At 39.6% G+C, this 25,660-nt stretch overlaps 1 protein-coding gene across 2 annotated transcripts in view; it reads left to right on the top strand.

The window, feature by feature from the left end:
- TTC29 (tetratricopeptide repeat domain 29) overlaps positions 1–16,535 on the top strand; it is a 199,393-nt gene extending 182,858 nt beyond the window's left edge. For both annotated transcript variants that reach the window (XM_045019091.1, XM_045019090.1), the window contains exons 12-13: positions 14,405–14,480; positions 15,384–16,535. In XM_045019091.1, the coding sequence (XP_044875026.1) occupies positions 14,405–14,480; position 15,384 (77 nt within the window). In that variant the 3' untranslated portion in view covers positions 15,385–16,535. The remainder of the gene's footprint in view (positions 1–14,404; positions 14,481–15,383) is intronic.
- Positions 16,536–25,660: the final 9,125 nt, after the last annotated feature.

Genomic DNA, 25,660 nt, shown 5'->3' with positions numbered 1-25,660 from the left:
CTGTGGAACCATGAGCAATGAAGCTCGCCATGTTGATAAAAGTTATTTAAATTGATTCAAAGATTGCTCCTTCAGACTTACTACAAATGGGATAGTATGAATTTTTGTTGTCTCGGTACCTGTTTTACTAGTATCTTCAGTCAGTACTGTTATGTGATTAGACCTCTTAATAATAAAGTCTCTCATAATAATTATAGAACAAAATCTGTTGTTACATACTTGTCAATTTGAACAACTCCATTAAAGTCAACTAAATTAACCCAGATTGCCACAGATGTAACCAGGAGCAGAATCTGGCCCTAAAATTCACTATTTACCAGTTGTGTGACTAAATGGACTACAGTTTCAATCACCTAATTCATTCCCTGTCTCTCTAAGATGATGATCTGATATTTTAAAATAGATGGACTGAGTCACTGTGCTGTAGCTCCACCAGTGCTATCAGAACTCCTCTCTTGCTGCTCTGAGCTAGTCATCTCATTGCAATTAAAACACCAACAAATTAAAATTGCCCCTAGCTTCCCACTCCTCCAAAAAACACAGAAACTTAAAAATACATTCAAACTATCTAATTTCATTATTGTGAAAACAGAGGTCAATGGCAAAAAAACCTCATCTAGGCAAAAGTGAGGGTTCCCCTTAGGCAAAAAAGATTGTATTGCTAAAGGGTATCCACAGAGTATGTGAAGTAATGGCCAAGAGCTATTATGAGTGGCATTTTAGGAATGTCTGTGTGTAGATGTGTATGTTTTATTTCACATCGTCCTCACCTTGCTCTGTAAGGATGACTGATAGCCTCACTTTGTGATTTCCTGGCTTTTAAGAGTGTAGTTTTATTTATTTTTTATGACCAGCCTCACACTTGTTAAATGTAATTTTTGTTTCATATAACATAAAAAAACCCATCAGCAGTATCTTGTCCCATGAATTAACAAGAATGACTGGACATAAGACAAGAAATCTTTTAAAAACATATGTTCACATTAAATATCTTGACTATCTCAGTAAAGGGGGTCTTACGGGGTCATATTTGATGCAGCACAAGTATACCATTTCTGCTCTTCTGAAATAGTTTTTTCAGGTTTATACTGAGCGTGTATAAAGGCGTATTACATAAGAAAGGCTTAGTTTGTACATTAGCATTTTATATCTTGGATTCTTACTAAATCCTTCCTTTTACCAACCTGAGCTGAATAGATCTATATTGATTTCTGCTACATGTGTTTATGGTGTTTATTTTGATATGTCTGGGATTAAAAACAAAATTAACAAGCATAATCAATTGTCTTAATGGTAAAAAAAACTGGTGCTTTAGTACCCTTGGTTACATTCTTCTAGGGGGAAAAGGAGAGTGAAGGAGATGTTATAATAAAGGAATCGATTTATTCAATCACTGGGTATAAAAACATTAGCCCTGGGAAAGAGCCTTCCTCTAAGAGCTTTAGCTGCCCAGTCGCACTTGTGTGGCACAAAATGATTTGCATTTTTAGAGAAATTTCATGTCTTCAGTGAGCTCTAGTGAAACATGAATAAATTGCTTTCTTTTCCTCTTTTTCTGACTTTATGAAGCTGAATCCATTAGGGGCTGAGCCGAAGTGTAATGAAATAAAGGCAACAGCTGACATGATGGAAACCCTGGATTAGGTTTCTTACTAGTCCAAGCTCAGCTGTCATGGCCTACATGTCAAGTTAGTGGTCTTCAGGGAGGCTCATGAGTACATGTGGATATTTTTTTTAGCTGCTACATTACAACTGGTCTCCAAAGCAGCCAGAAATTAAATAGAGAAGCAAAGATTAAGAATTAGATAGAGACACAGCAAGCAGTTCACCAGAGAGAGTTGGAGTCAGGCAATAAACCTTTCCAAGCTTGCTAACTCACTTCTGTCTGCTAGGCAGGCCTGCTTGTGACCCACCTTGCTCCCCTTGTGCATACTGAGTTTACGTGATTGCTTAAGATGCATGTAAGAGATACTGCTGTTGATATTACTGAGTACATTGGCCTGGCCTTGCACTAAAGCAGTCCACAGAGTTCAGCACAAGGGAACATCACTCAGCTTGGGAAGAGGACTGCCAGAGGTTAGAATTTTAATTCTTCAGTGTTGTACAGCTTCTGAAATATTTGTGTTAATTGGTGCCTAATCTGGCATTGGGTAAAATCCAAACTGGACCTAGAAAGAAATGGAAGTAAGATTGCTAGTTTTATTTTTAATAAATGTGTTTGCAAATCAGAGATCAGAATGGGACTTTGCAATTGGGAGACCGGCAAGTCTCAAGATTTGTCTCTGTAAAACATCCATACTTCTGCTGTAATAAGTCAGGCTAGGAGATGCTAAAACCTCAAAGCAGGAGCAGACATATTTGAAAGAAGCTTTAATTAAACTTTATTTTGCCTTGTGAGTTTCAGGATGGGATTAGATTATGGTTTGGTCAGGACATGATGAAGAATGAAACAGACACAGGATAGATTTTAAAGCAGAAAGCTGCAACTACGGCTGATCAGAAATTTCCCAACAGTCCATTTTTCCATCAAAAAATGCCAATTCATGAAAATCTAAACATTCCATAGGAACATGTTGATTATGACAAAATTTTGACAGAATCCAGACAAAGTTCCAACAGCAATCTGCCTAGTTTCTTGCCAGCTCACACCTACCACTGCCATTCCTCCACAGCCCAAGCTATCCAGTTCCAAAACAGCTCACATACCCAGGAACCCTGGGAGCCTAGGCTCCTCAGCAACTTACCTGGGAGACACGGCAGGTAGAAGCAGGATTTTTGAAAGTTTACATTCCACAGGAAATTTTGCATTTCCAGCTTTTTGTTCTGAATCTAACACATTTTTTTCAGAAATGAGAAAATTTTCAAGGGCCAGAAGCTCCAGTTCTTGCCCAGTTCAAAATGCAACTATATTAACTTTAAGGGGGAGTTACCCCCAAAAAACAACATGCATGATTTGAGTCCAATATTCCCTCAATAGCGCATAACAAATATTCAGAGCTGGTCCCCTTCAACTTGTCTGTTACAGCTCCATTTTGTTCTTATAGCTGTCCCCTTACTCCATTTTGTTCTTGTTCTCCTCTGTGGCCGCCCCTCCCTGGCTGTTAAGTTGTTTACCAGGGCCTCTGCCCTTCTCAAAGGGAGGGCCCCGTAAGTTGTTTAACAAAAGCCATTGCCCTTCTCAAAGGGATGGCCACTTATGCTAAGTGGGACCACTGCCCTGTTCAAAGGGTTAGTCCTGTTATCACCTTGTTAAAACCTGGGCTTGGTGTAGGGTAGGCTCTGTCCAGAGCTGCAAGACCTATTGTGTTTTTAAGATCCTGGGCATGAATCATACCTCTGGGCTCAGGACTAGTCCAAACATGTCTTGGTGGCTGCCTGCAGGTTTTTTTTCTCTGCCTTCTCTCCTACCTGAAAGAGGGGGAGCCAATCAGAGTTACTGGCGGGAAGCTGCCAGGGTTTGCCTTTATAAACAGACATTTTTTGAACAGACTTCAGAAAGGTTCTTGCATTGCTGCCTGCTCTGATCAGCCAGGGGTTCTGGGGGTCCTTTCTCCGCTCTCGTTTTATTTTTGAGCGTACCCCTGTTTTTGAAAACCCCCCCCACGAAGAACAAATTGCTGCCTGAGAGATCTCCTGATTATCAAGACTGTACCGAGCCTTCTGATGTTCTTGCTGCTTCTGCCTCTGCTGCTGCCTTGTGGGATGGTAAGAATCCCTCTGTGAAACTTTCTATACTTTTATTTTATTATTTTAGCTGCTGGCTCTGTCTCCCCAGCACACAGACTCAAGCTAAACCTTGGTCTGTGTCTTAAAATCTCTCTTACCACCCCCGCCCCTTGTCCTGGCTGCTGGTTCTGTTTCACCAACAGACAGACCCAAGCTAACTCCTTGGTCTGTATCTGTAATCTGTTTCTAGTTCTGCAGTGCCTTTGCTGCTAGAAATAAGCCTGCTTGCAGTCACACCCCACTGCTACAGTCACCACCCCCTCTTTGGAGCTGTGTCCTGGACACACACCACTCAGCCCTCTGGAACTATCCTTAGCATAAGGTGCACCCATTAAGTTAAGTTTAGCATTATACTTTGTAAGTTAGGCTTAGAGAATTGTTGCATTGTGTTTTAATTTGTGTAGTCTTGGTTAAGTTAGCTCATAGATAAGATTTTTGCTGTGTTCTGTATAATTGTAATTGTCTGTCTTCCCACTGCAAACACCCCCCCCCCAGCTTCTCTGTGTCTCTGTGCTCCTACTGCCAAACCTCGATTATATTGCTGAAGTCCTTGCTGCTTAAACTTACAGCCTGCTTGTTCTCTGTGTCTTCCTAGCCTGCTTGTTCTCTGTGTCTTCCTAGCCTGCTTGTTCTCTGTGTGTCTGTGCTCCTACTGCCAAACCTCGATTGTATTGCTGAAGTCTAGCACAAAACCCCATTGGTTACTTTTTTCTCTCTGATATCCCTCACATTCTACATTTACACCACTGTGACACATTTTTACCTAAAATTGTTTGTTATTTAACACATTTTATCCATAACTGTTAGTTGGTTATATGCCGCTGTGACACACCTTTTTACATAGAAATCGCTAGCTACCTGTTACATTTATACCTCAGTGTTAACTGATTACCCACTGTATTGTATCCTACTATGTTGTACCCCACTATTGAAACCCCCTTACTGTTCACCAAAAAGAAACCCCTCCCCAATTGTCTACCTTAACAACCCCATACCCCTCACTATTGAATTTTCCCTGTTTTTTGCATTTGCTTAATAAAGTTTATTTTGCACCCCACCCGTCTGATAATTGCTCCCCAAGATCCCATATACCTGCTGGCAGGGACACAACTAATCCCTAGAGTTCAACCCACTTCTGAATCCACTAGCCCTCTCCCTGTAAGGAGGAGGGAGGATACACAAGAGGGATGCTTTGGTCTTCAAGACTTAACATTTTCCTTCCTTCTTCAAGCAAATTCAGGCAAATAAAGTTCATGAATTATCTCCTGGGTCTCATGTTTACCTCTGGAATTGGCCCCCATAAGGCTCTTGCCCTCACTGGTACAAGTTGCAAGGAAATTACAAACTCACTCACAACTCCCATCCTTACTCTTTATTAACCTAAAACCAGGCCTCTAGGATACTGCAAGAAAGGTGAAAAAACTCCCCAGAATCCTGTTAATCGTGTCCTGATACACTCTGCCAGTATTGCCCCCAGGGAGAAATCCCTTCCTGAGCCCCAAAACTGGTGACCTGGTCAGACATACAGTGTTTTTGGAAATAAAGTTCAAACTAATATTGGACAGGGAGGCTGGGGCAGCAACTGCAGCAGAATGGCTGCTGTGTTTCCTGAAGGTGTCACATACACCAAAGGGAGGCTCCTGCCTTCACTAGTCAGTGGTAGTAAGTAGAGTTGGAAAAGTTTCTCCTCCTTCCACTTATTTCCTGTCCACCCAGGAACAATTGTTGTGTGACTTCTGGCTGGGAGGAAGGCCCCAGCACAGCCAGTCCCTTCCTCTTGCGACTGCAGAGGTTTTCTTTCCTCAGCCAGGCTGATCAGACATCTGTCACATTAAGACTGTTCTGTATGAGTTCCTATACTGCTGTCCTCCCCAGAGTATGGGACTGGTGGTAAGGGGTGGTAAGGGTAGCTGAGGACATTTTTAGCAAAGTGTTTATTTTTAAATTCTATTGCTTGCTTACATGTTCTTAAACATCTCTAAAGTACTGTAACTTTCTACAGTAGCTCACAAACCACATGCTGACTGCTAATAAACAGAACATCCATTTCCATTTTTCAGTGTAATCTTTTTCATGTGAATCTGTTATTCATAAAAAGATCTAGACTGACTGGTTGGAAGGCTGGAGTCCTCTCTTTATCCACAGAAAGAGGAAAAAAATGGGCTGTGACAATGTAAGCTTTCTCACACTGTCCCACCAATGTACCTCCACCCTGATGTGGAAGAACAGACCCATTAAATCCCAGAGCCTAAATAGATAAACCCAAAAATTCTATGCTGTACCAGTAGACTAAACTAAGGACTTACCTATCTTTTTAAAAGTAGATGCTGCAATGTCAGATCTAATTAAGAGCATTGGGTCTAATTTCACTGTCTGGTTGTAAAATCAGCCAGGGGAGTCTTTCAGGTGGAAATCTCAAAGTTTCCCATGCAGAGGTTTCTTACCTATTGGTCTGTCTGGATGGTGGAGGATGCAGGGACTGCCCACAAACATGGTTCTTGGTATCCAGCATTTATCATTATTTGTGCGTGTGTGTGTGTGTTATTTGTATTACCATAGAACCTAGGACCCCAGGTCATAGACCAAGACTCCATTGTGCTAGGCACTGTACAGAGACAGAACAAAACGACAGTCTCTGCCACATGAAATTTACAATCTAAGTGTAAGACAAGAGAGAACAGATAGATGGAGACAGAAGAAGCACAAGGAAACAATGAGACAGTACCGGTGTGCCTGATAAGCAGTGATCTCAGTACACTAGCTGCCTAACTGTTGTTAAGTGTTTGTAGGCTTTAAGGCAAAGGAGAGTTTTAAGGAGGGATTTGAAGGAGGATAATGAGATAGCTTGCAGATGTTTACAGAAAGCTCCTCCCATACGTAAGGGACAGCATGGAAGAAACAGCTCAATCTGTTTAGTTTAACAAAGAGAAGATTAAGGGATGACTTGATTACAGTGTGTAAGCATCTACCTGGGGAACAAATATTTAATAACAGGCTCATCAATCTAGCAGAGAAAGGTATAACATGATCCAGTGGCTGGAAGTTGAAGCTAGACAAGTCCAGACTGGAAATAAGGGGTATAGTTTTAACAATGAGAGTAATTAACCATTTAAACAATTTACCAAGGTTGTGGTGGGTTCTCCTGTACTACCACTGGCAATTTTTAAATCAAGATTGCATGTTTTTCTAAAAGATATGCTTTAGGAATAATCTGGGGAAAAGTTCTAAGGCCTGTGTTATACAAGAGGTCAGACTAGATTATCGGAATGGTCCCTTCTGGCCTTGAAATCTGTGAATCTAGGTGCTTGTTTGAAAATGTAACAAATAGGCAATTAAGGCAATCATCATTGGGAGAGTTGAGGCAGGTTCTCCTGTACTCCCCTTCAGGTTCCTAGCAGCACAGTTCTACTTGTTCCCTGTTGTCAAGACTTCTACAACTAGTAGCTGCCCAATGCCCCAGTGCTGTGAAGGTGGTAAGTCCATCTTCCACAGAGGAGGGGGGAAATCTATTCATGAATCTTAGAGGAAAAGGTGGGTCACTGCAGAGAATAACTTTCTTGCTCCCAAAGAACTCAGATACAGGAAAATGGATTCTTCTATAAAGTTCAATTGTAGGGATTCTGCCTCTGCTTTGAAGGAATCATTGTCTTCTATCTGCTTTTTCCATACCTTCTTAGCCTGAATGGACTCACTCATGGTAATACTCCTTCAAAGATATAAAGCTTACAAAAAAATCTCCCTGGCATTCTGTTTTGTAGCAGATACATTGCTACATTTTTCTTTGCTTCACTGGCTTCGATTTCTGTACCCAGAAGATACTTTTGGCTAAGATCTTGGAAGACAAATTCCCAGGCAGAACACTAATTTATAGTGTTCTCCAAATACCCAGATGGCAAACAGTTTGGCAGCCACTGGGCAAAGTAGTCACTGTCGATGCTGAAAGGCAGAAGTACATGTAATTGTATAGAAGAGTAGGCAGGCCTTTAGAGGCTAGCAAACTGCAGAGTCACATTTTAGAAAACAACGATAGAATAATTTTTCCAAATAGGAAACTCTCAATGAGACTGCACAGAGTACTAGATTAAAAAGCAAAAGAAAGCTAAAATCAAGGACATTTATGTTGAATCAGGACAATCTATCACTACATTTGCTGTTGCTGAATTGTACTTTATTACCATCCTGATTTTCAAATGTTAAAAGATTTAGTGATGACTAATGAGATCTTCATCATCTTGAGAGACCTCAGAGGGGCCCTGATTTTCAGAACATGAGTACTCAGCACTTGCTGATAATCACAGACTTTGAAGACGTTGCACATTGGGCACCCAAAAATTGACCCCAGAAATAGTTAGTGATTTTTGAAAATCTTGGAGTGAAAATAAGCCAGCTTTGTGCCTCTTGGGGACTCCCCAACCAGCTGGTTTAGCCGACTTTCAACCTCCTTTGTGCTGCTGGAAAATGTTGAAAGAATAGGAAATTCTCAAAGCATCACATCTGAAAAATTTCTTTCTTGACTTCTCCCAAACTTGGGGAGGGGAGTGGAGTGGAGTAGACTCTAGCCACAGATAAGATGCTGTATTCAAATTTTAGGAGAATAATTTGGGTGAAGTGTGAGGAGGTTGAAGATTAGGATAACAGTAAACTGCATCTTTTTTTTATGGAAGGACCTTGTAGAAAGCTATCAGTGTTTTTGAGGACCAACGCTTGTTTATGTCACTAATGTTCATTTATGTTTGCACAGATCACTAGTGACAGTCCTACCATCCTTTCTCTTTTGTTCTTACCTGATAATGTCCTTTCTTTTTCTATCTGTAGCCAACAATCCAACCTATATTAAGGAAGAGCCCATTCAGAGTTAAGTATTCAACAGGTGGCTTTTGTGAAGGTGTTATCTCACTATATGCTACACTAATGTGTAGTTTTCAGGATCATTACATGACTGGAAAGATTTCCAGGTTGCCCAAAAGTCTGATGTCTTTCCCAACCATGAAAGAGAGGAACTTGTCTGATGGCTGTTGGATATATGCATAAGCGAGGAAAGGAAGTTATCAAGTAGGGACAAATGTGTATACCCTTAGGCCTTCCCATCCTAATAAAAAAAATTGTGCTTTCCTTACAGTTTTCGTGGTCCCAAGAGTGTCTACATTTAACAGTACATAAAGTAAGTTCTGCTTCCAATTCATAAACCTGCCCCAAACTATTAAGCCTTTAATCAAATAAACCTACCTGTTCAGTATACGTGCTGTAATTTGTTTAGGGCTCCCATCGGTGCTCATAAAGACTCATTCATTGCCCCATATAATACATAATCTCAAAAGAGAACCAAATAAAGCATTTTTACAATCTAAATTAAACAACTTTGTCTAATGAAAGTAGAGGTGTCTCCTTCCTAACTAGGCCGGAATCCCTAAGGGTCTTGTATTTATTTATTTATTTATTTTTACTTTTAACAAATTGGCCTAGGAGGATCTGAAAGCTAAGTTAACTGAGCTGACTCCGTTGTTTCTCTTTTTCTGCCTGCTCACCAAGCCTGAAATATGCACAATCAGGTCTACAATTGACTGTATTAAAGTAAATATTCAGCCACAAACTTATTCTAAAATGCAGCTGGGTAAATTATCATCCCCTTGCTTACCCCACCATGTAATATCTCTGATGTTCATAATTCATCTCTATCATATGTGGCTCTTAAAAATACCTACACTTAATAAATACCTACTGTGATTCACTAACCTGGCTCATTTGTATTGTTTCCCCCATGGAAGCTTTTGCCTATGTTAGAATCTAGAGACACTCCATGCTTACGCTGCATGGCAGAACAGTAAGATGCTTTCAGTCTCATGTGATGTTCAGGTTTTAGTGTAAAATAAAATTAAAGCATCCACAAAATGGAAACTACAGATAAAAATCTCCTTTGTGTTAAACAGTGAAAGTGTGTATGTGTGTGTATGAGATAGAGAGAAAGAGACCGTAATCAGCAAACATTTTTCACCAAAAATGCAATTTTGGGCAAATATTTAGATCAAAACCAGTGATTTATGGTACAACTCCTCCAGTCAGCTATATGTTTTTTGAAGATTAAAAACAATACATTTCAACCAGTTTCATAACTGTATATTGTTTCACTGGTATGATTAACCTAGTAAAAATTACAAAGCACCAATTTAAAATGGTAAACAAAATTATGTGTTTATTTCAAGTATGACAAGTTATCCTCCATTTTGCAGGTATTTATTTTAAATACCCTTTACCTTCAGTATAAGGGTACACTACTCTTATCAGACTGCTGTATGGTTCTCAGTCACTTCACATAGCTTAAGAGAATATACAGCATTTTTACATTGTATGATCAACTTTTTGACAGTGCGGGGCCAGCATAGCTAATGGAATAATAGCCTGAAGGGTCCAGCTAAATGATATACGAATATAATCAACCTTTGTGATGACTATTCAAAAGTAATCCCTTTAGCTTTCAACTGCAACATATATTTCAGCAATGCAAAGCCATATGAGGAAAATCTCTGCAGACTCCACTGATACAATATGGCCTTCATATCCCTACAGTGTGTTTGCTGCTCATAGTGAGTTTTAAATTTAAGGTAATGGCTACTGTATATTCATGTGAGCATAGAACAATACCTTTGATTTGTTGGAGAAACGTTACATTAGCTACCAAGGGCCCTATTCAGTAAACTTTGACACAACCCTTATATACTGTTTACTGCTTACCCTGAATAGAATGTGCCTGATAAAAATGCTTTGCATGCCCAAATTATACAAATTCATTAATCTTTATATTCATAAAACCACCAAGTACAACTGCCTCTATTTTAAGTATACCACTCAGAATACATGGCTAAAGAGGAGGCCAAATCTGCTTTTAAAAAGAAAGCATTCAGTTACATTTCATTTATTGGGATGGAAAAAATTGGAAAATCTTTTGCAAGTATAGGACACACGTACTTTGCTGATTGTGGTATTATTTGGTATAGTATTTTTATTTCTGCCGCACCACGATATTCTACAGCATATAACTAAGAACAGCTTCATGAACTTTCAAAAGGCAAGTAATTTTTAGATGAGAAGAATGGATCATATCTCATCATTTGGTTTAAGCCAACTTGACGATATACATACTATAGCCTAGCATGGGTAAGTTTTATAAAAAGTTTAATGAAGAGCCTATAATACATATATAGCTGACAGAAATGCCATATTTGCTAATACTGAGTCAAATTATACGGAATATGTTGTATCAGTTAGAATCGTGTATAATGAAAATGCAGTATGTTGCCTTATATTAGTGCTTTGGTAAGTATAACGTGGCAGTGAGGTAAGAACTCAGATAGAAACAACAGGAACGTCTGCTGTTTTATATATATATATAAACACAAACAGCAACACATGTATATGTTGTTTTGCATGTGTGTGTGTATATGTAGGTAATACAATAGCACCATTGTTAATTTTTATTTGACATACTAACTTGAATATTTTAAGCACTTTGTGTAAATTAATAGCAAAAGCTGCCACAATGAAAGTAACCTCTATTTATTTCCTTTCCAATATAGTCCAGATTGTGTGTTGCTTTTAGCTTGTTTTTTAATTTGGGGTTTGGTTTGGTTTGGTTTGCTTCTTTACCTATAAGCACAGCTAGAAACAAGTCCACTGAAATAAAAACATTTGCATTTTGTGGGGAGGATTCCTGCATCAGAGAGTAGGGCTGTTGAGAATTCTCATTTTATTATTAGTTAGTTAATTATCATTAAGTGCCAACTTTCCTGCCCTGTAGAATATACAGTCTAAAAACCAGATGTTATACATTTCATTTTCATTAAAAACTTCTGAGTGCATGGAGTTTGGGTGAACTCTTGTCCTCACTGAAGTCAATTGGAGTTTTACCATTGACTTCAATGGGGCCGGAATTTCACGCTGTGTCTGTAAAATTCCATGCACAATAATGGTGCCAGACAAATAATGGGCCATATTTTCAAAAGAGCTCAGTTCCCATTTAGACACACAATGAAGTAGCTAAATTCTCAAAAGTGTTCAGCACTTAGCAGCTCCCATTGAGGACAAAGGGAGCTGTCGAGAGCTTAGATGCTCTGAAAATTTGTCCCAGTAATTATAATTGCCAATAAAGAAGCAATTATAATACATCAGAAACATCTTATCATACATGCAAGGTCCCTCTTTTCCAGTTTTTTATTTTGTTTACAATTTCCTGGGAATTTATGGGGGTTATTACAAACATTTAAAAATGGATGAAAATCAGTGCAAACAATTAACTTCACAGTTTTCAGGGTAAATAGTGGGATTAATATTGGGGGATGGAAGGACCAAAAAAAGCAACAGGTTACCAAGATGCCATTGCTCCTTCCGGAATGGGAAATCTGATCCAGGGAGTTCCGGCATTTCCTTTTTTAGGACTCAAACACTGACATACACATACTGACATCCATGCACATGTGTGTATCTTCCAATGCATTGACTTACTTTAACAGACAGCCTTGCATATACACTTAGACTAATTTACTGTTAACATAAAAACATCTACCTAATGTCATGGATTGGATTTGCTTTACATAATCAGTATTTTCAGGTACTTAAGTGGTCCAAAATTAGGTGAAAATAGGTAAAAAAACAAATAATAGCTTTTGTAAAACCCAGGACATTTTAGGTAAAAATCAGTAAAATCTGAAAACAAAGGGCCTTATATATATATTATATATATTACATATGCACATACACACAAATATATGTCTGTCCATCTGTATATCTATCTGTCCATATTTATTAACACACACAAAATGACTGAGAGAGAATGCATGATAGTATGGTTTTATTGGCAAGAGTCTCATTGTTCACAAATGGGAAAGCCATGGCTGAGTTGTGTAGAAGATTATCCCACAGATGTGCCAGTAAAACATTCAGCCCAACCCCCACCATCAGTGTCTCCATATATGTTACATATTTTACAGGGAAAAAAAACTCTTTTGAAAATTATTTTTAGAGGGTATTTTAAAAATTTATTGGTGCCAGATTTCTTATCCCTCCACCTGTACAGGGGACTGACTGTATAGGCTGTATGGGCTTTCAAGAAAAAAGTAAGTTATCGCCATAATTCTAATAATTTTTAGACGTTTCTAAAATTCATCTAAAATAGCTTTTTTCATACTTATAGTATCACAGTTTAAATATCTAGTATTTCAAGACCAACTAGGGCTAGAAACAATGGCTGTATGTCAGTGGGATTCCTAGCTTTCCAATAATATAGAGCTCCTATTTCTAGCCCTAATGGGTCACAAAATACAGTATAAGACCTTGAATATGTTACTAGTCCAGCGTTGACTATTTCCCAGTTTAAAGGGATAAGCTGTTGGGAAATATAAATATTTGTGACAGGCTGTTCTGGAGTTTTTTGGTGGTATTTTGAAGCTTCTCAGAAGTTTAGAATGTTAGAGTGGCAGAAATAGCTTAGTGAACAAATGCAGGCAAAAGTTTCAAAGGTGTACAAAAATGCAATTTATCACAAAATTCCATCATTTTTCATGTGGGTATCTCCACCACTTTTGTAGGTATCCATGTATGTCAGATAAATAGATACACGTAAATACACCTCTACCTTGATATAATTCTGTCCTCAGGAGCCAAAAAATCTTACTGCGTTATAGGTGAAACCGCATTATATTGAACTTGCTTTGATCCACCAGAGTGCACAGCCCCGCTTCCCCAGAGCACTGCTTTACCACATTATATCCAAATTTGTGTTATATCAGGTCGCATTATATTGGGGTAAAGGTGTGTGTGTGTCTATATATCTATATTTCCACATATATACACATGCAACCACTCTGTTACTAGTTTTACAACATTGTGATTCCATTGAAATCAGTGGTGCTGCTATGCCAACATAAAAATGTCATTTCATGGTGATGTATCAGGCCCTTTATTGGCATCATCCTACAATGCAGTGTTGTCAGCTGCTTATGGGAATCAGGACTTCTAAGGCCAAAGGTAAATATTTCAGAGGTAATATGAAGTTAGGCTCCCTTCTACCCAGTTAAAATTCCCTTAGGCTTACTTATTCCCAGCCTGCTGCTGAAAGAAGCTGAGCTGATACCTTAGGCCTGGTCTATCTGAGAATGTTTAAACTGGAATAACTAAATTGTCTCAATAATACTGGACAAACCTCCTAAGATAGACATGCAGCCTTGGCACAAAGTGGGGCTTAATCTGGTTTAGTTTAATAGTATAAAATGTTTCATAAATTTAGTTATTTCCATGTTAGTTGCATACAGATATGGATACAGTACTAATATGAAGAGATAGTGAGCAAAAGTGTATATGCTGAAAGTTTCATTTTATTGAGTCAGAGGTGCTGTTCTGTCTGCTTTTAGTCAATTCGAAACCTGGCACTGATGTGGAGATGGGACTCAATGATTTTTCTAACCTTCATGATTATAATGCTAAGGAGATGGTACATTAACGTCTTTGGTTTGGCGAAAATTTTAGTTCTGCATCTCCTGTATTCCATGTAGCCATCTTGTTACAATCTAAGAATTTGTATCCCCTATTACTATATACTGTGCTGTAGGATGTTCACAGAAGCCTTTTTGCTTAAATGCTACTGTGCTAGTCATATGTTAAACGCATTAATTCACATTTTTCTTAACAGAGCTTGCTAAAGACACAAGTGGTGTTTTGGAGACCAATGAACTATTTCTGCAGACCCCAGTTCAAGAACCTCTATGGTATAGTATTTGCCCCCATTCTAAACTCTATAGGCCTGTTACCTAATAATAGTCAATTGATAAGAATTGATAATAATAAATATGTTTTATGGGTTTGAATTTAGTTAATAGTTAAGATAAGTCAGCTTGATTGAGTTTATTAAGCAATTGTTATTCAGCATGTAACAGAAAGGCATATGTTACCCCAATCTGGAGAATGCCTTGCAGCTAGTAATAGTCTGATTTTGCTACTGTCTGGTTCTGTTATTTGCTTATAGCCTGACACTTTTATATGCAACTTGTTTACAGTTTCATTTGTATTGTTTCCTTTTTTTCACAGACAGACATATCTTATTTTTAGTATTTTTCTAACTTTCCAGCTACATAATCAAATATCTTTTATTTACTTTACTTTATATTTTGCTAACTCAAGTATCTGTTACTTGTTGTTGCTAGTGCGTTGCTACAAATAGTATTCCTTACTTTAATTCTTGCAAAGATTATCATATCTTTTCTGGTAATTCTTGGCAAGCTGGTATTTTTCCTTTTCTTAACATAACTGCAAAGCATCAGTCAACAGGCCCATATTTGCTATTCTTGCTCTCGCAAAACTCACAGTGATGTCAAAGAGAACAGTTTACTCTGACTTTCCAGAAGCTGTTTGAATGTCTTTTTTGTTTTGCTGTGTCCAAATACAATATTTTTCCTTCTCGCAAAACTGACAAAGACATAATTTCATACTTTTTTGCTGTTAGCATCGAACTGATTTTTGATTGCTGATCAGTTAATCTCCTTTCACTTTAGGGGTATAAACCTCTGAGGCAGAAACAAATCCATTAACAAGCTGTTGAGTCTGGAAAGAAAAATCCCAAATTTACACTACATGAAACTTACAGTGATATAATTTGCTATTTTTCATTACAGAGAATTCCAGCTCACTCAGAAAAAAAGCTCTGAACCCTTTTGATGAAGTCAAGAAGATCCTTGTTAGAAAATATGCAGAAAAACGTTTGCGTTTCAGCTTGTAATTTTAAAAGGAGCACAGAGTTGTTGTGCAAGCGCCCAGCAACATTAGGCCCTTGTCTGACTGGTATCAGGTTCAATATGTGTCGCAAAGTTTTTTATCTTAACTATCCTGCATTGTTGAAATAAAATACAAAAGGAATGGTAGCATTATAAAGGAAAACCAGTATAGTTACCTATTACATAATCTATCCTACAGTGTACCTCCTGTGAGGTGCTGAGCACCCTTAGCTCCCATTGAAGTCAATGGGAGTGGGAGTTGAGGATGTTCAGCAAGATCATGCTCTAAACATACCGTATATGCTAATTTTAACACTAATATCCAGCATTTTGTCCATTTCTGTAACAGTACACTCAGATTTTGACCCCTTTTACACAGGGCCTTCAGCTGAGTTTAACAAAAGTGCTTAACAGCTGTGACTCAACTGGGTTTTAACATGGTTAGAAAAGATCCAGCCTGGTTGGTGCACTATAGCATGGTTTAGATCTAGGTTATAATACAGTTTGGCCCTAACCAGCTTCAGCCACAACTAGGTTTGTTTAAGCTGTGATTAAGCATAACTATTAAACTCTCTTGAAAGCCCTGTATAAACAAAGCATTTGAAACGCTGTTTACCGTTCCTAGTAAAACAATAACCCAACGTAACAGTGAAACAAATATATTGAACATGGATATTTTTTGTCATATTGAAAATCTGTATTTAACATGTTCAAAGCTACACAAGACACCTTTTAAAAGTGCACCCTGTGCTTGTTCTTGTAATTAAACAAACTAAAATCCATGGAGACTGATTTTAGCTAATAACCCGCTAATAATCTAAAACTCTGATTCCTTTAGTACGGTGAAGTCTGCTTGGAGAATTTTATTCTAGTTTGAGTTGACAAATTCTTCTTGTCAGGAGATTCCCCTCATGATTCTTAGCAGGCAAACTTCAATAGGTTTCCACAGTTCTCTGTGGCCATTTTAAGGGCTGCTGTAACCCTTGACCTGGATAGAAGCTAGGAGGATAGAAGATTGAGATTATCCTTCTGAGAAATGTAGTAAAAGTAGAATGTTGGGGACCCTTTGAGTTTTATTTGGAAAAATTGATTCAGTCTATCATATATCTCAGAAAACCAGATCTTAGATCTTTCAGATCTAAATAAACAAAGGTTTATGAGTCCAAATAATTGAGATTTTTTTCTTTAACAACAAAGCCTCCCAGGTTCAGAGTCTGAACGAGGCTCCATTAGGTCTTTGGTCAGTTTTTATGACAGTCCTGTGAAAGTGAGAGCCTTAGCCATAACAATAACTCAATCCACTGGTTCTCTTCAGGGCTGCAATCTGTGGAACTGGTTAAGAACATCTGATAATAGGATTTGTTTCTATTAAGTCTATGCAAAATATACAACATTTCTAACTCCATCTGCACATTTTTTATCAGGATTTATATATGCGACACACATACAATACATCTGACACAGTGTGATTGGTTCAGTCACAGAGACCCCCTTGGGACTGTCACGTGACCTGCTGAGATTACCTCTGAGCCCGTTTTCCCTCCCATCTTGGGACTCCAGAACCCTGCCTTGTTAAGATAGACATGCTAGCCTGCTGCATCACAGACCCAGGTCTGGTCCACACCCCAAAAGGTGCAGACTTTAACCAAAAACTGCTCAGCGGGTCACCTATCTCCAGCACCCAGACACCCAGTTCCCAATGGGATCCAAACCCCAAATAAATCCATTTTACTCTGTATAAAGCTTATACAGGGTAAACTCATAAATTGTCCGTCCTCTATAACAGTGATCTATATGCACAGCTGTTTGCTCCCCCAGGTATTAATCACTTACTCTGGGTTCAATAATAAACAAAAGTAATTTTATTAAGAATAAAAAGTAGGATTTAAATGGTTTCAAGTAATAACAGAAAGAACAAAGTAAGTCACCAAGCAAAATAAAACAAAACATGCGCGTCTAAGCCTAATACATTAAGAAACTGATTACAGGTAAAATCTCACCCTCAGAGATGTTCCAATAAGCTTCTTTCACAGACTAGACTCCTTCCTAGTCTGGGCCCAATCCTTTTCCCTGGCACAGACCTTGTTAGTTTCAGCAGACATCTTAGGTGGAAACTCAGGGTTTTCTCCTGACTGGCAGCCCCCTTTGCTCTGTTCCACCCCCTTTATAGCTTTGGCATAAGGTGGGTATCTTTTGTCATTCTGGGTCCCCATCCCTCCTTCTAAATGGAAAAGCACCAGGTTTAAGACGGATTCCAATATCAGGTGATATGTTCACATGTCCTGTGAAACCCCAGCCTCCATTCTTCCTGGGCTGGCTCACACAAACACAGAAAGGCTTGCAAGTAAACAGAACCATTTACAACCAATTGCCCTAGGCAATGGGAGCCACCAAGATTCTAAACCACCATTAGTGGCCCACACTTTGCATAATTACAATAGAACCTCAGAGTTATACTTCATATTTCTAGCTTCAGATACAAGAATAATACATGCATACAAATAGGAGGAATATATTCAATAGGTTATAACCTTTGTAATGATACCTTACAAGAGACCTTTTGCATAAAGCATATTCCAGTTACATCATATTCACATTCATAAGCATATTTCCATAAAACATATGGAGTGCAACGTCACTCACAGATTTTATTTTTTTTACCCAGAAATATTTACTGTAAGCATAAGGATTGTTACAGCAATGTTCATTTTAAAACTTGAATACATTTTGAAGGTCTGAGAAGAATACACTTCAGAGGTCTGAAACGTTTTATAGGACTGTTCCTACATAAATATATGCATACAGTCCCATAAATCTCTCTAATAAATGGTAACAAAAACCACAGAACTATAAATTAAATGCTAAATAATAATATTGTTGTCCTTTGAGGCTAAAGTGAACTGGTTTCCACAGAGTTCACCCCTTACATTTCAATATAGATATTATTAATGTGACACTGAAAATATCAGAAAAGCAAAATACATGTTTTATAGATAATAGATGAAAATCACTTTAGTTTAATTTGAAAACCTTTATATAGGTTTCTCGACCTCTGCACTTTGTAAGTAAGGGAGCAATGGAAAGTCCTATTTCCAAATATCTGATTATGCTGTTAAGAAAAACATTATCCTATGAAGTGGAGCATTTTAATTTGTACTTTTTTACTGAAAAAACCTACTCATGATTTAGAAAAACAGACTATCAAAAGTATACCAGACAGACACTGACTTTTTTCTTTTTACGTGATAGCTCCCAGAAATGTTAAGGATTATAAAACATGAAATACTTTGCTCTTGTAATTGAATGTGATTTATTTCTGTCTCCCAAACTTTAACATGCAAGTATGCTAATTAGCATCCATAAACATCACTACTTTTTGCCAATCTACACTAGTTACTACATGTCACTTTTTACAGGTGTTTGTAACAAAATGATTGCGCATTCAAAATATAAGAAAATAGCTTTAACACATTTTTGCCAGTGCTTTTTACCTACACAGCTTTGAATGAAAATAATGAATTTTATTATCATATAATGATCTCTCTCTCTCTCTCTCTCTCTCTCTCTCTCTCTATATATATATATATATATATATATATATGTAATGATTTTCAAAAGAATCAAGGCATTGTAGGATGTCATATTTACAGAGAAAAATTAACCTGCCAGTCTAAGTCAACCATCTGTATTGTAGAATACAACCACCATCCCACTCCAGCAACAATTCACAGATTTTTTTAATAGGGGAAATGAAAGCTCAGTTTTCCAGGTCAAATAAACAGAGGAAGTTAGGTAAGCAGAATGTAGTTCCTTACACTGGAATTTGGACAGGATTCTGTGATGAACACCCCTGCTCTTGCAAACAGTACTATGAGGTATATGATGTCTACAGATAATGGTCAGGACTCAGTTTAAAACAGAGTTCCCACTGTCACTCTGCTGGAGCTTTGGTCCAGTACAGTTTGGAAGGATGATCCCACCTACTGAATTTCCAACTCCTCGAGCATCAGGGTTTTCTTTGGTGATCTCCCATCCAAGCATTGACCAGATGTGGGCCTAATTAACATATGAGATCTGATAAAATCTTAGCTCAGATTAGTATAATGGAACTTCTGTCTCTTATTTCCTTACCTAAACGGGATGGCAACAAGTTGTAGTATCATTGAAGACTTCCCTGTATATAAATCAGTCAGTCTCAGCTCTGTCTGGTTCAGTTATCACTGTAATCCTCCTCCCAACTTCTTCCAGAATGCCGCTAATCCACAGTCCCCTAAACATCAAGATCAGGAAATAAAACTCAGATCAATCAAAGTACACATTGTAAAGACACCTGCAGCTTCAGTGTATCAAGAATATATAGTAATAGTTGACTTCAGTGGAATTTACTTTGCTTACATCAGAGCTAAGTTTGGCCCATAGCTTCTAGCTGTGCAAAGTAGTTTCAAAATCAAGACTAGCCAAAAATATTGCAGCAAATCAATTTTTTTGAGATGGTAACATTTTTGTCTTTAAAAGCAAGTTTTGCTACATAATGTAAGACCTGGCAATGACTCCATTTCATTGAATAAGTTTTTAAATAAAATTCTTTGTGGATCAAACAGATGGCATCTTACATTAAATAACAGTAGTTTCTGGCTGGGAAGAAAATGTGTGTGTTTGAAATCATTCTATTTATCATTTAAAAAAATAAAATGTTCTGTAAGTTAATAGGTTGTATCCTCTAAATTAAGATATATACAATATTTCACCACTTACTTGTAAAGCCATTTCGAAAAATACTATCTGAGTCTTTGAAAGGTCATTCTGTTCTGGAAGGAATCCATTCATCTCAATGTAGTCCACTATAAATGTAGTGGTAGAAATACTATACATAATTACCTAGGGATAGATTGATTAGATGGTTATTAATATCACTTTTTATGTTACTGCTAGGAAGCAAATGGAAGAAACAATATTATCTTATTTGTAAATAAAATGCAAAGCATAGGTTATATTCACAGTCAATGGTATTTGTCAGATAAGACTCATACCATTACACTCCACGGTCAAAACTCATCAGCCTACCGCGACTGATACTCATTAAAGACTTCACCTGGTCATGAAACCCATTGAAGCATTTCTAAAGATTCCTAACACAAACAAGAGAATGAGGGTCTACATATATTTATAAATCTGCATCTGTTTTGCTAATGTATCTTTATACATACATGTTTTGGCCTATCGATAGATCGATTGAAAGGTTTGTGTTGTGTTGGAAGGTGAAATAATAATGTTTTTGAGGAAGGTCTTCATGTTTAAGTCTTTGATTGACATCACTGTACTGCTGAAGAGTGATATACAGAACACTGGATGTCAAGGAGACTACATTAGTGATTATAAAAGAGATTTCATAGGAATTTAGTAATTAAAATATAAACTTTTTTTATATTTGTAATATTCAGTTTCACTGTTACAATATATAAGGCAAGAAAGACTTCTCACCAAATGAACTTTCAAAAGGGATAAGATTCAATGGAGATACAGCTATCATTGGGTTGGGAGAAGGGAGGAGATGGCACTGGTGTTCCTTTAAGTGAAAATCTACCATTTAATCCCATAATTGTCTTCCATTTGCTTCCTACTTCATGGGTGGTGAAAGTACAAGATTCTACTCCCATGTGCCTCAATCCTGGCCTAGAGAGGTTAATCTCCACAGGTGAGAGGGTAGTTAAGTGTCCAGATAAAGTCCTTGACCTTCTGCCTAGACTGCTAACTATTTACTAAGTAGTACATTTTGGGTGTTGTGGGAATCTGGTCAGTAGGGTCAAGAGTGGAGTTATCAGTTCATTTCACAGAAATGACAAACAACTGTCAGATCGTAACAGTTTTCAGGCACTGCTGCCCTACATCAGATCTGAGCTACTGACCTAAAACCTGGTCCTGAAGTAAATGAGAGTTAAGGGTGTGTAATACAGTAACTCCTCACTTAACGTTGTAGTTGTGTTCCTGAAAAATGCAACTTGAAGTGAAACGATGTTAAACTAATCCAATTTTCCCATAAGATTTAATGTAAATGTGGGGGGTTAGGTTCCAAGGAAATTTGGGGGGGGGGCAGACAAAAGGCATTATATACTGTACTGTACTGTGGTGGGGAGGTGTCCCTGGCTTACCCCTGGGACTCAGGGTGGGGTGCAGGGTCTGGGAGGGAGTTAGGGTGCAGGAGGGAGCTCAGGGTGGGGTGCGGGGTCTGGGAGGGAGTTAGGGTGCAGGAGGGAGCTCAGGGTGGGGTGCGGGGTCTGGGAGGGAGTTAGGGTGCAGGAGGGAGCTCAGGGTGGGGTGTGGGGTCTGGGAGGGAGGAGTTTAGGGTGCAGGAGGGAGCTCAGGGTGGGGTGTGGGGTCTGGGAGGGAGTTAGGGTGCAGGAGGGAGCTCAGGGTGGGGTGTGGGGTCTGGAGGGAGTTAGGGTGCAGGAGGGAGCTCAGGGTGGGGTGAGGGGACTGGGAGGGAGTTAGGGTGCAGGAGGGAGCTCAGGGTGGGGTGCGGGGTCTGGGAGGGAGTTAGGGTGCAGGAGGGAGCTCAGGGTGGGGTGTGGGGTCTGGGAGGGAGTTAGGGTGCAGGAGGGAGCTCAGGGTGGGGGGGGGGGTCTGGGAGGGAGTTAGGGTGCAGGAGGGAGCTCAGGGTGGGGTGCGGGGTCTGGGAGGGAGTTAGGGTGCAGGAGGGAGCTCAGGGTGGGGTGCGGGGTCTGGGAGGGAGTTAGGGTGCAGGAGGGAGCTCAGGGTGGGGGCGGGGTCTGGGAGGGATGTAGGGTGCAGCAGGGAGCTCAGGGTGTGGCGGGGTCTGGGAGGGAGTTAGGGTGCAGGAGGGAGCTCAGGGTGGGGTGTGGGGTCTGGGAGGGAGTTAGGGTGCAGGAGGGAGCTCAGGGTGGGGGCGGGGTCTGGGAGGGAGTTAGGGTGCAGGAGGGAGCTCAGGGTGGGGGCGGGGTCTGGGAGGGAGTTAGGGTGCAGGAGGGAGCTCAGGGTGGGGGCGGGGTCTGGGAGGGAGTTAGGGTGCAGGAGGGAGCTCAGGGTGGGGTGCAGGGTCTGGGAGGGAGTTAGGGTGCTCAGGGTGGGGGTGCGGGAGGAGGCTCAGGGCTGGGGCAGGCAGGAGGTGCAGAGCACTTACCTGGGGCAGCTCTTGTTTGGTGCAGGGGGTGTGCAGGTGGCTCTGCTCAGTGCGGCACCGCCCCCATGGTCGCGATTCTGGGAGCTCCCCCGCAGGCAGGGCCACCTGGAACACAGGGGCTTTAGAGGCTGCAGGGCCCTGGGATAAGGGGGCCCTGAGGCCCTGGTCTGCAGCTCTAAAGCCCCTTTCGGAATGCGGCCCTGCGAGCACAGGCCGGAGGACTCAGGAGGAGCAGGGGCAGCCGTGCAGCCAGTGGCCAGGGAGAAGCAGCGCTTTCCCCTTCATACGCCATACAGAAAAAAATCATGATAGCATCTACCTGAAGCTAAACAAACAATTCACAGTGAGCAGTTTATTCAGTGACTTGTCTCTTTTTCTGCTCATAGACTATCTGCAAACAGATCGTCATTTCCATGAATGTATTTGTTGTCTTAATTTATTTGCTGAATATCTTTTTTAACTGTTTTATTATATGGATTGACTGAGAATATTCTAAATTTGGGCCAATGGTCCTAGATTGTAAACTCTTTGGGCAGGGATCACCTTTTTGGTTAAATGTGCGTACCGTGCCTGATAGTGTGGGATCCTGATCTAGCTTCTAGGTGCTATTGCAGTACAAAAATAAAAAGCCTGACAATAATCCTGAGCTGTGTTGCTGGTTGTGGTTGGTCAGATAGTCACACGTTGTTTATGTTTCCCTATTGGGTAAATGCAAATGCTGAAAGCTGCTTTGAAATTCACATTCTGTGAACATGTATGCCAGTAAATTGGATGGCTCAAATGTTTATGGAAAACCAACACAAAACAGGTGTGAGTGTAGCTAACATTGGTTAGTTTAAAAATATGAATTCCTATTCAGAGGAATGTTTTTGCCTTATTCACCCAGAGCTACTTGAACCACATCACTGGCTGTTCTTGTGTAGATTCCATCAGCACGACAATACAACTTTCTTTGAAATCTGTTGGGCTTAATCTCACCATCATATGCTCCAATTCAGTATTGCAATCCCCTGTTGTACATTTCCCAATATCAGAGATGAGTGAAATATCTTCAAGACTGTCAGTGAGAGTGAAGTTAACTATTTTTTAATAAAAAAAGATGGTGGGAATACATAGTGGTCTTCATCAACTGAAAGAGTATATAAAACCTAGGCCTGCATCCTCTGGTGCACATAGTAAACTCTGGGTGCTACTGATAGGGAGAGTTGTAAAGAAGATATTTCCAGTTGCCCACTCACAGGGTTATTTCCATACCAGCCCTGTCCTGATGATAGTTCACAGCAGCCTCAGGGCCAAAATACACCAGCTGGAGATTGCCATAGCCAGCTCACTGCGTCCTGCAGAGGTGGCATGGAGCCACCTATTGGAACTCTGTGATGTCTGAGAATTCCATCATCCTGGGTAAATCATTAGCCTTCCCAACACGCCCCCATGTAGGGCAGCTTTAAGTCCCTTTTCTACTGCCAGAATGGCTTGACAGGAACTTATGGTGGATATAGCCCTGTAAGTGCTTTTAACTTATTCACCATATACAGTAATGCCACCCCAAGTGTTCAAAAATCATCTCAGGCCCCAAAAATCATGAGTTTTTTCTAAAAAACCATGAGCTTATTTTAACTAATAAATATTGGGTCTTTGTTTTTCCCCTTCTAGTTTCTAAGCCTCTGTGGAGCACTTAGGTCACATTTTAAAGCTTTTTTTCTGCAACCATAAGAACTAAAAACTTACTTATTAAATGTCAACTGAGATTTTCATGTAACCTCTTGACTTCAGAAGCTAGGACTTTAAGAACAGCCACAAATATTGTGAAACTTGCAATAAAATTGTGACACTTGCCAACACTGCATTTGATGTCTTTACATAACTAGTTTCTATTATTTGTATTCAGTACAATTTTGTATTTGTATATATGCATTGTTTTCAGTTTCTAGGAAAAATAAATATACAACATAAATTATTATGCCTGGTGATGAAGTCTCTTCCATAGTTCAGTTTTTATATCATAACTTTATCATTTCTACCTGCTTTTTCATATCCCTGAGTGACAGCCACACGTTTCTTCAAAAGTAATCTCCATGATCTTGACTGTTTTTTTCACTGATCTTTTTCTGGGAAAAGTTTTCAGAAGTGTGTCATTCTACTTGTTTCACACTTTCCGAAATCACACCGTATTTAGTTCAAATAATGTCCCACTCTTTAGTTTGCAGCATCACTGTCTGTTTACCTTTTTGATTTAATGTGCTCAGGAAGCTGTTGTTATTTGTGCAGTGCAAATGAACAGTCATTTTAGTCACCCAGAATCTCTAGAGACTCCCAGCCATGCTATGGAGGGTACGAAAATGTCTTTGAGAGACAGAGCGAGTCTAAAATCAGAGTAGAGATGAGACTTTGAGACTGACTCTCCTCCTCTGCTCTCTTTCTCCTTCTCCATTCATTCACTTCCTCTTCTGTCATTATCCCCATTCACACTCTCTCCTCTCTCCTCGTCCTTCTATCTTTCCCTCTCCTCATCCATTCCCTTTCACTCATTCATTTGCTCAGACTGTCCTCTCTCACTCTCATTTCTTTTAATTAAGCATAGATTCTACTGAAGCTGATCATCATCATCCATCATGTGACCTGCCTAAAGGGGGTCATGGTAATCACATGTTCTGCATAGTCCATCTCTGAAGCACGATGCCAATTCTGTGACTTCCTGAAACTCTTGGTTAGCCAAAGGTAGGTCACATCTCCATGAGAAACATTCACCTGCTTACCAAAGAACTCAATTTTTCCACAGGTTTCCAATGTGATCATGCCCCTCTATTCAGCATTGGTGAGGCCTCATCTGGAGTACTGTGTCCAGTTTTGGGCTCCACACTACAGGAAGGATGTGGAAAAATTGGAAAGAGTCCAGCGGAAGGCAACAAAAATGATTAGGGGGCTGGAGTACATGACTTATGAGGAGAGGCTGAAGGAACTGGGATTATTTAGTCTGCAGAAGAGAAGAATGAGGGGGGATTTGATAGCTGCTTTCAGCTACTTGAAAGGGGGTTCCAAA

This window comes from Mauremys mutica, chromosome 5 (genome assembly GCF_020497125.1).
Source record: "Mauremys mutica isolate MM-2020 ecotype Southern chromosome 5, ASM2049712v1, whole genome shotgun sequence".
In the NCBI taxonomy this organism is placed as follows: domain Eukaryota; kingdom Metazoa; phylum Chordata; order Testudines; family Geoemydidae; genus Mauremys; species Mauremys mutica.
This window is presented reverse-complemented; position numbering and strand designations above follow the sequence as displayed.